Below are 15551 nucleotides of genomic sequence, written 5' to 3' on the forward strand. Positions count from 1 at the left end.
ATAAATCATAGTTTATATACACCTTAAAAAAAATAAAGGGATAGTTCGCACAAAAATGAAAATGTTGTCATCTCACCTTACTCACGTAGCTACTCATGAGATTCTTTCTTCTGTTGAACACAAAAGAAGATATTTTAAAGAAGGTTAGGAATCAAACAATTGATGGTAGCCATTATAGGGGAAAAATGGAAGTCGATGGCTACAGTCAACTGAGATTGTGTTGAGTTTAAAGGAAATGTCCGCGAATTTATTGTCCTGGCCCTGCACTTATTTCAGTTTTTAATCTCAATGTGTATAGATTAACAATTGTTTTATCTTTTTCTTTCTTTTTTTCTTTTCTTTTTTTTTTACTTTTTACATTTTGTCTTTATCTCTTTATATAAAGTATCAAAAGATAATTATCTCATTAGAATTCAGTATTAAAACTTTTATTACTTTCAATTAATCTGTAAACTAAACTAAACAATTTTAGAACTAATGTCGTCAAATATCATTTTATAGCCTAATAATATTACAAAACCGTCTTCTAAAACGTTGTAGTCTATATGAAAGTTACACTGTAAAATATTATTTTCATGATTTATCATCACATCTTTTGACAAATCAACTTAGATAATTAATGGCTGTATTAACTCAAATTTGTTTATTTAAATGAACTATTAAGGCAAACAGGTAACCTACTTTTTACTTAATTGAACTTATTGTTTTTATTTATTTTTTTACAGTGTAAGTATTCATAATTGCAGTGTCAGATGTAGAAATTCTCAGCATAAAAGAAGCCATTCAGTGGTTGTTAGGTAACCTGCTCAGTGCTGCCCCTTTGTGGTTAAAGTCACCCACTACTTTACTGTGGAGGGAGCAGCTTTATACTGACTCAGGCAAATCCAATAGTATCCAGCTGCCAGATATAAATGAGTAGAGATGATCAAGATTTCACATAAAGGTAATTTAAATTTAGCTTTGTTGGACTGATTATGGTAGAAGGTGATCCAAATGTGGAAATGGCTCAGAGAGACCATAGGAATGTTTTGAACCCAGTGAGTGTTGATTTTTGCCACTGTGAAAGGATGGGTTGTTCAAACCAAAGGCCTCAGTCTGTGTAACTAGGTGCTATGGGACCTGTGGCCTGGCTGTGTCTCTCACTATGGTAACAATGAACTGAGTGTGGATTCAGATAGGATTAGTAATATCTACACAAGCGAGAGCCTGTGAAACTTACAGCAACGCTTCCTGTTTTCTAGACTTCATATTTTTCTCTTACAGAATCTGAATGAAGCTAGTTACAGCTATGGGCCCTGCTTGACTTATAGATCAAAGACAAGAAAACCCTGTTAACTAGATAATTATGTTTGCAATGATTGCCATTTTGTCCTTAAATGGTTCCGTAAAAAAACGAATCACTTGTGTAAATACAGTTAATCTGAGCAGAGTGTTATTTTGTCCTGTCTTCTGAAAATGGGAGGGGCTTAGCCTCAACTGGGCCCCTCCCACTTGAACTTTAGTCCTATTCAGACAAACTAAGAATCAGACACACAAAGATGGAGAAACACTGTACTAACTGGACTCTTCTCCTGGTGCTGTGTGGCCTCCTGCCACTGGCTACTCAGGCTGGCAGGCAGATGCCAAAACTCTCGGACAAGAAGCTATGCGCCGATTCAGAGTGTAGCCGTGAGTAATGCTAACCAACATATTTAAGAATCTTTTTTTTTTTTTTATGTTACATTTCAGAATAAGTAACTCTGGTAACACTTTACATTAGGGCTGCATTTGTTAACTACTTAGTTAACATGAACTAACTATGAACTTTATTGATAAAATCAAGATTATGTTTTATTTATCACTTAATGGACCTGCTAGCATGCACTAAAAATTAACAGTTTATTAACTCACTTTAAAAAAGATGAATGAATACTGTTCAAAAAATAAATAATATATAAAAATGAGGTAACACTTTACAATATGGTTTCATTAGTTTACTACTTTAGTTAACATAATAATGACCTGCATTATTATAATATTAATTTCAACATTTGCTTATACATTATTAAAATCAACTGTATTTGTTAACATTAGTTAATGCACTAACATGAATAAACAATGAACAGCTGGATTTATATTAACTAACATTAACAAAGATGATTAAATACTGTAACAAATGGATTGTTCATTGTTAGTTCATGTTAATATGTACATTAACTAATGTTAACAAATGAGACCTTATTGTAAAGTGTTACCAAAAATAATAAATAAATTGTTCCCGTAACTTTGAATATGTTCTGTTCAATTTATATGTAAAAGGCCAGTTTTGTTTAAAATAAAGAAAGAATAACAAATATTTTATAGTTGACAAATAATATGGACATGTTTATTTCCTATAGATGTTGTTATTATTATCATTATTGAAGTTGTAAGGGAAACTGTACATTTTTAAGATGCTGTAACTGACCAACATTTAAAGTTTAAAATTCATTTAACATTTAACATTTAACATTTAAAATTCATCATTTTTATAGTTTCTTTCACAGTTTTGCATAGCTTTTTACGTTTACCAAAATAGTTCTAAAAAAATACATTTCAAAGAAGTTAGGTATGAGAAACTGAATACATAACAACAATTAGTAAATAGATCAATAATAAAACAATAAAACTTAAATTAAATTAAACTGGCTTGAAAAAATTTTGTTGTTACAGAAAAAAGGTGAAATTGATTACATTTTTATGAGTTAAAGTAATAAAAAACATAATTTGCCATGACTTGATAATATCATTTTTTACAGTGAATAGTTTTTGTATAGGAGCTTGCCACACTGAAGGATATGATCTGTCGAATACACATCTAAACTGTGTGGTTGTGAATTCACAGATCCCATTCTCATCGCTAGAGCTCTGCAGGATTACTACCCGCAAGACTGTCGCTTCATTCCCATCCAGCAAGGCCAGTCCGTCTATGTGTATGCCATGCTGAAAGACCGCGGGAACCTCTTCTGGGCTGGTAGTGTAAGTACAGTAATGCCTATAACAAGGCTGATCTGAATTGCTATGGCAGTATTTTAATCATTAAAGCTTCAAATCCATTATTTTCTTGTAAGTGCGAAAACAAATGCTTTCCCAACTGAAAATGAAGACACAAAGTGTAACAGAAGATAACTTTTTGTGAAGGTCCAAGGGTCGTATTATGGAGAGCAGGAGGCTCGTCTTGGATTCTTCCCCAGCAGTGTTGTTGAAGAGACGCACGCTTTAATGCCAGCTGAGCTTGAGATCAAGACTGATGTGTGTATCTGAATCTTTTGTCTATATGATTAACAAAAACACATGCAATATGACTATTAAGGGACCTGTAAGATTAATTTATATTCTTTCTTTTTTTTCTCTTCAGAAATGGGACTTCTACTGCTATTAGGATTGTGTGATGCTTCATCTGGAATATAAACATGATTCTTGATTGCATTCTGCACTTTATAGTGTGTCACTTAATATTATCTCTACGCTACTCTCAACTATTCAGATAAGGCAAACATACAGAACAGTGACTGTAAGACTGTAGATGCTTATTGATGCAATAGTGTGAATAAAACTGAGCTGCTGCTACTTGGCTGCTTCTCTTGCATGTGATCGCTGTTTCTTAGTAGGCTATCATGTGATGTTTTGATAAGGAAAGTTCTGAATGAGAAAATCAATTACAACTCAACCAGGAAATGTTTGCATTTTCCTTGATTATCTTGATATGACTTTGGTTTCCAGCCTAGTTGAGTTCAGAGCTGTTGTAAAATGTTGCATTTAAAAAGGTGAATTACCCACATCCTATTATTTTATGATAGGCTACTCACATAAGCATGTAAGTGAATATTAATGAATGCAAGTAAATACTGAATTTAACCCAAGAAAAAAAGTTTAAAATACTATTAAAAACAACGAGGCATTCAACGAAACTCTTTATTATAGGTATAATACTATCCAGTGAGGATAGATAAGTTCCTTGAATGGACAGTCTTCATAGAAACTCCTTCGATCTACTACAGGGAGAGAAAGATTGCAGAAAGACTAAAAACTGCTAACAATATGACAACTAGCATCTGGTTATGGCAGTTATGTCTCAAACGATAAACATTACCTAAGCGCTACATAAAATAGCTTTAAAGGCTATATTCCTGGGAGTGGGAGGTCAACTAATGCGTTAAAATGTCACAACTAAATACATTTCAAAAAAGCAATAATTTCATCAATTTACCAGCGAGTGCGCTTTGAGTTTAATGCTGTGTTTGGAACTATTTGGTTGCGCCAGAGATACACGACACGCGTTACTTCCGCATTCATGGATGGGAGTGTCGTAACTTTTTCAACGTCTCTGGTTGCGTTATGTGCGTTTCCACAGAGACCAATGACAGCTTGACGTTCCTATAGCAAGGTGAGTTGCATGTTCACAAATAATTCAAATAATTTTAAACTAGGTAAATAAAATGTAATTCTCCATACTGGTACGTTTTTGAGCGACTACCACACATACTACACTTTGGGTGTTCTATAAGTGTATCATTATTACTTTAAAAGCATGTATTAGAAATGGATTAGGCTACTTATGATAACAAGTACAAAAAGAAAGAACATTATAAACACATTAAACACTTACAATAATTTGTAAAATGCTTACAATAAAAGTATAATATCACTTGGCAGAAAAATATTTCGTTCTGGTTAATTTTAACCAAACAGTTGACTATTTATCGGGCAATTTGTATATTGTTGTGGTTGTAGTTTGTTAAAAACAATGTTTACCTTTTTATATTACTCAAAATTAAGCGGCTCTATTCTAAGACGATGGCCAATAAAAAGTTTCCATGGATAGGAAACGGCCCTGCTTTTCATCACATGCTTCGGGCGTCTGGACAGTCTGAGGTCTGGAATGATTTCACTGATGAGGCGAAATTTCGCCAGTATGGTTGGCGATGCACAACCAATATATGCCGTGCGAAAAGTGACATTTCACAAACTTCCCAGAAGAAGGAGAAGGAGCAGTCTACCCATCCGTCGCCGTCAGTCCGTGTCTTTTTTTGAATGGGATTGATAGAGACGTTAGACGACAGACCGGCGGCGAAGTCACGGCGACGTCATGGTAGGAACGAATACCTACGGCGGCGTGGCGACGGCGTATGTGAGAAATTGACTAAATTTTAACGTCTGAACTAGGCACGTCGCCTTATAAGACGCCTGATACATACGTCGTTTCTATGTACGTCGCCTTAGAAGACGCCTGATATATACGTCGTCGCCTTACAATACGCCTATACGGAGAATTAATTATCATACCTTTCCATCTCTCCCTAAAATGAAATAACTTTATTTCAATATAATAAATTACATACCCATCTAAATAATTCCTTAAATCTAAATTTAATATTGGAGAAAACTCTTGTTAATTTTGTGGAACTAATATTGAAACCACTGAGCATATATATTTTTTCATTATTATTATTATTACTCCAAATTGCTTTGGTCTCAATTGTACAAACTGTCATATATTATTATATGTGTAAATCTCATTGAATACAAACAAATTCATTTTGGTTTACTTAAGAAAGATCGATCACAATTGATTAATAACCTATTTGAACTTGCTAAATACTTTATTCATAATTGCAGATTTTTGAAAACCCCTCCTTTTCTCATTTTACTAATGAACTTAAAGCTTTTGCTGCTTCACGTTGTAGCCTTTCAAGTGAAAAAGCTTCTTCATTAGCCAGTTTTTTAAATAAGCTAAGAGCAATATAGCTCCTTACTATGTATTTTATTTTATTTTCTTCATTTAATTTTTTTAATTCCTTGCCCTTGATTCGAGACTTCATTGCTGTTACTTATTGTAATTTGCCACGTCTGCCTTTTGAGTATTTGCTTATTTTTCAATTAAAACACCTGATACATATACATCGTTTCCATGTATTTTGCCTTTGAAAGCATTTAAAAGTTTGCATTAGTATAGGCTAGATATTTGTTATAGGCTATTTATTTTACAGTTATTAGTTAACTTTCCCAAAAAGTGTCAATAGTGTTTACTACTTATAAGTTTATTTCATTTTTATTATTATTAACAATGTTAACAAATAAAAAAAACTGTCACAAATTGACAAACATTAACATTATGATCGGATTCCAATAAAGAAACGAAAAGAAAGAAAATAATCTGGGCTGCGTTTCCCAAAAGCATGGTAAACCTAAATTGATCGTAAAAACGATCGTACGAGTGATCTTAATATTAAGGTCTGTTTCCCAAAAGCATCGTAACTTAAGTAGCACTTGAAAATGAGCGTAGATCTACGAGTGCTCTTGAGTAGCCTAATCGTAAAGCTCTAAGTGTAGGCTATCGTAAGAAGACAGAGTTATGAGGTCACCTACAGGACAACCGGCAGATTACACCTTTAACTTTATTCAAGTGCATTGTGATATAAGGTTTTGATTGTACTTTATTGTACACTTTTTTTTATTATTATTGTTAATTTTAATATTCTCATTATTACCAATGTTGATAAAAAAAATAACAGTTCTGCTGCTTAATATTTTTGTGGAAACTGACTTTATGATCACTGGATTTTTTTTTTTTTTATGAGGGCAGGTAACAAACAAACAAAAATATAAATACACATCTGAATTAAATGAGGATATTTATTTCGTCTTTTTGAAAGGTATCTTTTCTTGTTTTTTTTTTGTTCAGCCATTTTGTCAGTGCCTCAGCCTGTAGGTAGTTGCTTTATAGACGTGTTTTGATTGCTAATCCACATCAGATGACAATTATTAGGTGAAACGTTCAGAGGAAACGATTCCATATAAGGTTATATTTCAGCACTTCGCAAATGGACAGCGACTCTTAAGTAGCACTTATGTTCATGTTAATTACATTTTTGGGAAACGCACGTGGAATTGCTGCGAGTGATCGTAACTTCGCTCGTAGAACATGCTCTTTAGAGCTAAGATACATCGTTATTGGGAAACCCGGCCCTGAATTTTAAAACGATTCCAAGTAGGAACCGGTTCTCCATGCCCAATACTAATAATGTCGCATACCAAACATTCTAGAGCGCTCTTTAGTTCCTACTAAATTGTAACATGGCGTGCCTTTTTACTTGCCCATTTATCTAGTATTGATGGTCGTTGCAAAAACTGTCATGCAGATCGGCTGAGGATGGGAACCGATGATGGTGAATTTAAATTTTACTATAACTGTAATCATAGGCGCGAGCGAGATGATTGACAGGAAGATAGCGGAGGCACAAGCGCAAGATCAATTTTGTTAATAACAGAAAACACAAACCACAAATTGAGGGTTTCCCATTGAGGAATTTCCAAATATCTTTTATTTATTTGTTATAATTCGGGTATAGCTATTTTATGTCATCCGTCTTATTCGTTTTTTTAACAAAAGTTCCATAAACGCAAGTTTTTTTATGGTAGGCCTACTATTTTATTGCTGTTGTATTTTCATTAAAAATAGGGTAATAACGAAAAAAAAAACATTCGTTTGAAAGTAATTCAAGAGGAAATTATGAGGTAAGCAATATCATACGAGCAAGAGTGCTATTTTCCAGAGATACTAGCCTATATCAGCACGATTGCAAAATGCGATATTAATTTTATACAACAGTTCAATAAACAACAAGTAGTCATTTTTTACAGTTTTGCTCTATTTTTCCAACAAAAATAGATTCAAACAAAGTAGGCCTATGGGTTTCGTTCTCCCATAAATCACCGTTTTTGAACAGTCGGTTAGAACGAATTATAGTTGAATGATCCATTACGCCGCCAAAATAAATGGAATAAATACATTTTCCCAACATATTCATATTTCTATTATTAAAATATTATATTACAACATAAATTTTAAAATCTCATTACATTATTCAGGCAATTGAAATTACAGTGTAAGTGGATTTTGATAAATAGTAAGATGGATTTTGTTGAGCCTTATTTAATTTAATTCTTATAACAGCCATAGTGTTTCGTGGTAAATAGTGTAATTACTTAAAAGATGGTCAACAATATGTAACTTTACTTTATAAGAGGTGTGCCCTAAAAATTGAGCATGCAATTTTGAGAACACCAAGGAAAGGGCACGTTCTTTAGTCTGTTTGGATACTTAAAACACAAGTTTGCACAGCCTGTTTGGTTTACCTGTTTAGCCTACACGTTAGTAACATGCGTTTTGTCCGACTCATAGCGCGCGTCCTCGACGCGTGATTTAGGCCTACCATATAAGCGCGCGTTCTTAACGGAAACGCCCGTTTTCAATGACCCCAAAGCGCACGTTAAGAGCGCGTTTTTGTGGTAAACCACGCGTTAAAGACGCGCGTTTTGCTGTCAAATCGCCAGCGCCCCCACCAGGCGCGCCCACTCGCGATATTCCATTATTATCCAAAATTCTATTATGTAATCTTATGAGGGCACCTATAGACTGTTAGTCCTCTAAAATGTTATATAATATTGAGGAAATACAGAAATGATTTAGAAACGCACAACAGCAGCTACATATAGAATATATATATATAGGCTATATATATATATATATATATATATATATATATATATATATATATATATATATATATATATATATATATATATATATATATATATCCATCGCTTTGGCTGCGCCCCTATGCGCCGCATATAGCGCATACCCACTTTGTGCGCCACTTAATGTTATGTTCGTGTTGTGGTGAAGTACAACCAATTAAACATGTTTTGAACATTTAAGACATTGTCTTTTACTTGGACGCTAAAGCCCTATAAGAGCCATTGCACACTTTTTTCTTTCTTCCTTTTTTCTCTTGATCTCACCCTAATTTTCTTTAATTTCATTCAACATTTTCTTCAACATTAAATGGAGAACAAGTCATTGTGAGCCAACATGCTTAGTTTCATGTTTATAGTTTACCCATTTAACCAAATAAGAGGTTACAAAACTATATGCTGACGCATTGCTGCCACATTCATATTATTTTCCCACTCAGTTATGTCATAATGAGATGTCGTTTTAACATCTTTTCACGTAATAATAACGACATATATTTTCTCCTAACAAGGACATATATAGGCTATATGTTGTATTGTGATGTGTACAAAATATGCATTTATCCACATTAGAGAATTTATATAACCTATGTGCCTTTGTCGCGCTGTTGCACCGTCTTTATTTAAAAATTTATTGTTTATTAAACGTTTATAAAAGTTTTTAATTTCAAAAGCATTTTTAAATTCAGTTCATATTTCCAACAAACGAAAATCCAAGCCAAAATAACGAAGTGGTAAAGAAAAATTATGTTATTGAAATATTGTAAAGTGCTCACATGAACAAACAATATGCAAAATCAAAATTGAATAGCTCCATATAACGGATTGTGAAAAGTGCGTGCAACCTTCATTAGGGTTAGTAAAATAACGAAATTATAGTTAAGTAAAAAAAAATAATAATAATAATTATGTAAAGAGATATAGTAAAATAAAAATTGCTTAAAAGTGCACAACTCTTCTTAAGTGGAAGAAAGCTACGTACTTCCCCCTCACATCCAACCTATTGGAAAGTGCAGATGAGTCATTAATTGGGTTTTTAAAATAACGAAATAGTTTTTAAGAAGAAAAAAAATATTTATGTAAAGATATAGTAAAATAAAAATTCCTTAAAAGTGACCAACTCTTCTTAAGTGGAAGAAAGCTATGGAAAGGGCAGTTGAGTCATAATTTGTTTTATAAAAATAACAAAATTAAGTAGAAATAATATTTATGTTAAGAGGTATAGTAAAATATATCCTTCAACATCCCAACATCAATATTGTGAACTAGTGTTTCACCCATTGTATGGTCAACTGTGTAAAGTACAATTCTTACCATTTTCAAAGGTAAAAGCTCAGAATGACACATTACAGAATGTTATGTTTATAGATAATTACTGAATTTATGGGTCAATCTTTAAAGTTGTTAATAATTGTGAAAATAAAATAAAATAATTTGCACATAGCCCTTAATCACCAGGAGAAAGTGAGTGATAAAAAAAACTTGTTTTATTATGCTTGTAAATAGATGACATCAACGATTTACAACGTACAATGCACAATATGTAGCAATAGGCTTAATATATTCAATGTCATCAGAACACATAGGAAAGTAAAAAAGTTAACATAGGTTAATAATAAATAAAGGAGGGATAAGAAAATCTAGAAAAAACAAGGATAAGATACTTGTGGTGGCAATTAGGCTACTTCTCACGACGTTAGTCTCACGAATCTGTTGTGGCGACGTACTTCTCAGCGACGTTGGTGTCACGCGTCTGTTGTGGCGACGTACTTCTCAGCGACGTTGGTGTCATGCCTCTGTTGTGGCGACGTACTTCTCAGCGACGTTGGTGTCACGCGTCTGTTGTGGCGACGTACCCCTTCTCTCACGTAAAAGTACACGACTGTCTACTTCGGTAGGTTATCCGTGGCATTATCCGCTCGCCATAAATGAAGACTATTATTCAAATGCCACCCTCGTTGGTAACTGGTCAGAAGAGAGGTTTGACACTCGCCGTACTGTGGCGTTACGACGCCCCCTTCCGCACCAGGTTGGTTTTGTTAGGTGCAACATATCCACCTAAGTCACAGTTTGGATTTCATTGCATTAGATAAAATATAAAACCGCGTGTTTTTATCAGAAATAAATTGTTCAACAGAGTAACCACGTGTTCCACTTTTGTTAATCACAAAAAAGCCCACATCATTTTCGCCTTCATTTTGAACATCGATTGTTTAATCATATCAAAAATTATGTTTGTGGATGTGAACGTGTGCTTGAGCTATCTTTATTTAAAATAAATGACACTTGTTTTGATATTTTGCTATCTGACATTCATGCATTTTTAAGTGTTGCTTAAAGGGTTAGTTCACCTAAAAAATTAAAATTCTGTCATTAATTACTCGCCCTCATGTCGTTCCAAAACTGTAAGACTTTCGTTTATCTTCTGAACACAAATGAAGATCTTTTTAAAGAAATCTAAGAGCTTTCCATCCCTCCATTAACAGCTATGCAACTACCACTTTGATGCTTCAAAAAGTTCATAAAGAGATTGTAAAAGTTAAACTAATCCATATGAATTGAGCTGTTTAGTCCAAATTGTCTGAAGAGACACGATCACTTATGATGAACATATTGAATTTATTATTCACAAAAACATTCATCAACTCACACATCAGAGGTGGTAAACAGAAGCTCAAGCATGTTCGCTTGACGTGCGAGAACTAATGAAGTTCATTCTCGTGTTACACAGCATGTTTGAGCTTCTGTAAGAACCAATGAGGTTCATCCTTGTGTTACACAGCATGTTTGAGCTTCTGTAAGAACCAATGAGGTTCATTCTTGTGTTACGCAGCACGTTTGAGCTTCTGTAAGAACCAATGAGGTTCATTCTTGTGTTACACAGCACGTTTGAGATTCTGTGAGAACCAATGAGGTTCATTCTCGTGTTACACAGCACGTTTGAGCTTCTGTAAGAACCAATGAGGTTCATTGTTGTGTTACGCAGCACGTTTGAGCTTCTGTAAGAACCAATGAGGTTCATCCTTGTGTTACGCAGCATGTTTGAGCTTCTTTAAGAACCAATGAGGTTCATCCTTGTGTTACAGAGCATGTTTGAGCTTCTGTAAGAACCAATGAGGTTCATCCTTGTGTTACGCAGCATGTTTGAGCTTCTGTACGAACCAATGAGGTTCATTGTTGTGTTACAGAGCATGTTTGAGCTTCTAAGAACCAATGAGGTTCATTCTCGTGTTACGCAGCACGTTTGAGCTTCTGTAAGAACCAATGAGGTTCATTGTTGTGTTACACGGCATGTTTGAGCTTCTGTAAGAACCAATGAGGTTCATTCTCGTGCTACGCAGCATGTTTGAGCTTCTGTAAGAACCAATGAGGTTCATTGTTGTGTTACACAGCATGTTTGAGCTTCTGTAAGAACCAATGAGGTTCATTCTTGTGTTACACAGCACGTTTGAGCTTCTCTAAGAACCAATAAGGTTCATCCTTGTGTTACGCAGCACGTTTGAGCTTCTGTAAGAACCAATGAGGTTCATCCTTGTGTTACGCAGCACGTTTGAGCTTCTGTAAGAACCAATAAGGTTCATCCTTGTGTTACGCAGCACGTTTGAGCTTCTCTAAGAACCAATAAGGTTCATCCTCGTGTTACGCAGCACGTTTGAGCTTCTGTAAGAACCAATGAGTTTCATTCTTGTGTTACGCAGCACGTTTGAGCTTCTGTAAGAACCAATGAGATTAATCCTTGTGTTACGCAGCATGTTTGAGCTTCTGTAAGAACCAATGAGGCTTGTTCTCGTGGGTCAGGTTCATTGAGCTTCTCTTTATTTGCTGATCAATGTTTATATGTGAATGTCGTAAAAGTTGTTTGTACGGGAAGAAGGAGGCGGGAACCGGCGGACAATCAAAACATTTAATCAAAATAAAATGGCGGCGACAGCCCCTCACGGTCGACTGCCGCCTACATACAAACAAACACAAAATGAAAATAATAAGCTGCAGCCCCTCACGGTCGACTGCAGCAACACATAACAAAACATAAATAAAATACAACATAAAATCCAGGCCTGGTCCTCTCTCGTCCCTCACTGTCGTCGCTCCTCCTTTATACTCCCTCACTCCTCCGCAAGGGCCGAGATCGCTGCGGCTCGCAGCTGGCGCTCATCCTCTCTGATGAGCGCCGCCTCGTCCCGCCCTCACGGTCCCTCGGCCTCGCTGCTCGCCACAGTGAATAAAAGGCTAAATTAAATCTGTTTATCATATAAAGCGATTGAGTCTCTTTAGAAAATTTGGACTAAACCATTCAATTCATATGGATTAGTTTTACGATCTCTTTAAGTGTCAGTTGCGTACACTTTCAACGGAGGGACAGAAAGCTCTCAGATTTCATCAGATTTCATTTGTGTTCCGAAGATGAACAAAACTCTTACAGGTTTGGAACGACATGAGGGTGAGTAATTAATGACATCATTTTCATTTTTGGGTAAACCAGTTTTGTGCTCAACAGTCAAATAATACTGAATTTGTTACCCCTCACAGTTCTCTCACTATTTTGAAACCACATATTACTCCAGCTATAAGAAAGATGATGTTCAGCCGATTTACACAAGTAGGTTTTCTTAAATATACCTTACTATTTATTTATTTTCATTTAGATCTTTTTTTTATTCAACAAAATATTTATGCTTATGTAAAGACCCTGATATTTCCACTTTATCAGCACCAAAGAGAGAGTCAAGAAGCTTCCCTGGACACCAACCAGAACTGAACGCTCCGCACACTAAGTGTGTGCCAAACTCCTGCTACAGACTGGACTTCACAGGCACTCAGCAGAGAGAAGAAATAGCAGAAGAGACTTCAGAGCCTCGGTGTGGATAACAGAGACAAATTGAAGCCTTTTGGTGGAGGAATTCTGCTTACAAAATTAAATCAGCTTCGATATCCCTCTGACTTCTGTGAGTGATTCATAGTCAAATATTGTCAATATTTTTTTTGTAGTGATATATCAAATATCTTTCAGACTGATAAATTCACCAATATTTGATCATTTTGAGCTTATTGACATTGACTGATAACTTTATGACCAGTCATGAAGATGTTTACTTCTATCTTGTATCAGTTCCAAAGTCTATCAAGACATCATTGTCAATGGATTTTCTTTTTCTTTATACATATTTTAGTGGATTCAGTAAATTGTAAGTGTTTAATTCAGCAATTTGGTGCATACAGTATATCACTGAATATATCATTGCTACCACTGAATTGTATATTGTATCAGCTGTACTATCATTATTATCAATTGGTAGTTGAAAAACCCAGTTGACTACTAATATTTTGTCAAACAGTTTGTTGAAAAGACATTTTTAATTATGAATTCGATAAAAATTTTTTTATAAAAGTGAGGTAACACTGGTCTTGAAAGTCCACAATATTTATTAATCATTATTCATGATGTTAATAAGTTAAGTCAGTGCATCATCTGTGATTAATAAAGAATGTAACTGGGAATAATACAGTAGTTTAGTGAATAATACATTTGCTTTAGTGAGGCGGAGTGATATAAGTATGAGGAAATAAGGATATTTGTTTTTTCTAAATCTTTGTCAGAGCCAGCTTATGTTAGTTTTCCATATCAAAAAAATGACTGATATAGTTTGGTATTAGCAGATTTGCCATTGTTGAATAAGTGAGCCATTGCTAAATCAAATAGTCTCAGTGATAGTAAACAATATAAATTATTGGCACTTATTCAACATATTCACATGCACACACACCCAGCTCACATCTCATTCTCAAAAATTACATTCAAATATTATTTGGGAAATCAAGAGACATTTGACCTTATAGACACCATTCTTTCAAAACTTTGCATTAATAAACTTGTATATGCTTTCATTCGCACACAGGACTATAACTTTCACCTATTCTTTGGTGTTTAACATTATCTGAAAGGGGTTCAGAACACCATTTAACCCTTGGTTTGAAAGCCCTGCTCATGCTATTGTCATGAGAACCCAAAAATATGGTAGAGAATGTTTAAAGGTACACTTTGTAACTATTTTGGTTAAAAATTAAGTAAATACATAAATGAAACCCAACTTAACCTGTTAAACTGCAACCCCACTTTGGGGCTCACAGCTGAAAACGACCTACCTGAATTAAAACAATTATAGCTCCTGAGAACAGTGTGCTACAGGCACAATTAAGGTATCTTTGGAAAGAAGACACTTGGGACTCTACTAAAAAGCAATCAGAGTTGATAATTCTCAAACAGATAAAAAATTATAATAGTTGAAATGCCTCAAAAATTATTTGCACTACACAGAATGTTGTATTATTTCATGTAAAAATATATGAAAATAGACCTGGAGGAATCCAGTTCAGTTATGGATTGAAAGCCACACGACTTATCAGTTTATATTTCAAGTTTGAGGAAGATATAATGAAAAATGTGGTTCCTGCAAGCTTTTTTCCAAGACTATGTCTGTTCCATTTCTCCCTCCGCCTGCTTGAGGCACATCCCCAGAAATGACATCTCCCAACTAAAACAATTGCAGTTGCTGAACAATTTGCACTACATGCACAATTTAGACATCTTTAAAAAGAAGACACTTTAGAGTTTATTACCCAAACATTAAAGTAGAAAAAAACTTAGAAAGACAAACAGTTATAGAAGTTGAAGTGTCTTGAAGATGATTTGTGCTACAATGAACACTTTATTATTTGATGTAAAAATATATGAAAATAAGCCTGGAGGAATCCAGTTAGTTAATGAATTGAAAGGCAAAAGTCTCATCAGTTTATATTTAAAATTTGACGAAGATATCATGAAAAATGGGGTTCCTGCATGCTTTTTTCTAAGAATATGTCCAGGTGCCAAGAAACCTACAGGAGACTTGATAACCTAATGTTATGAAGTGTACTGCAAGCTGTTTTAGCCATCATATATGATGCTTGAATGCTTTTTCAACTATAAAATAATAGGCAGAACCATAAGACTTTGT

General features: G+C 34.5%; 2 protein-coding genes across 2 annotated transcripts; both read left to right on the top strand.

Moving 5' to 3' along the window:
• Window positions 1-1538: 1538 nt before the first annotated feature.
• Window positions 1539-3400, top strand: mia (MIA SH3 domain containing; the record flags this gene model as incomplete). The annotated part of the gene is made up of 4 exons (XM_079814670.1): window positions 1539-1668; window positions 2864-2997; window positions 3160-3270; window positions 3377-3400. The coding sequence occupies 4 exons, from the start codon at window positions 1539-1541 to the stop codon at window positions 3398-3400; spliced, it is 399 nt and encodes a 132-aa protein (XP_079670796.1).
• Window positions 3401-4815: 1415 nt separating this feature from the next.
• On the top strand, window positions 4816-15535 carry cfap68 (cilia and flagella associated protein 68; the record flags this gene model as incomplete). The annotated part of the gene is made up of 4 exons (XM_079814182.1): window positions 4816-4972; window positions 10491-10585; window positions 13087-13156; window positions 13268-15535. The coding sequence occupies 4 exons, from the start codon at window positions 4816-4818 to the stop codon at window positions 13423-13425; spliced, it is 480 nt and encodes a 159-aa protein (XP_079670308.1). The 3' UTR covers window positions 13426-15535.
• Between the last annotated feature and the right edge of the window lie 16 nt (window positions 15536-15551).

The sequence above is a fragment of the Gobio gobio genome, assembly GCF_949357685.1.
Source record: "Gobio gobio genome assembly, chromosome: 4".
NCBI classification, from domain to species: Eukaryota; Metazoa; Chordata; class Actinopteri; order Cypriniformes; family Gobionidae; genus Gobio; species Gobio gobio.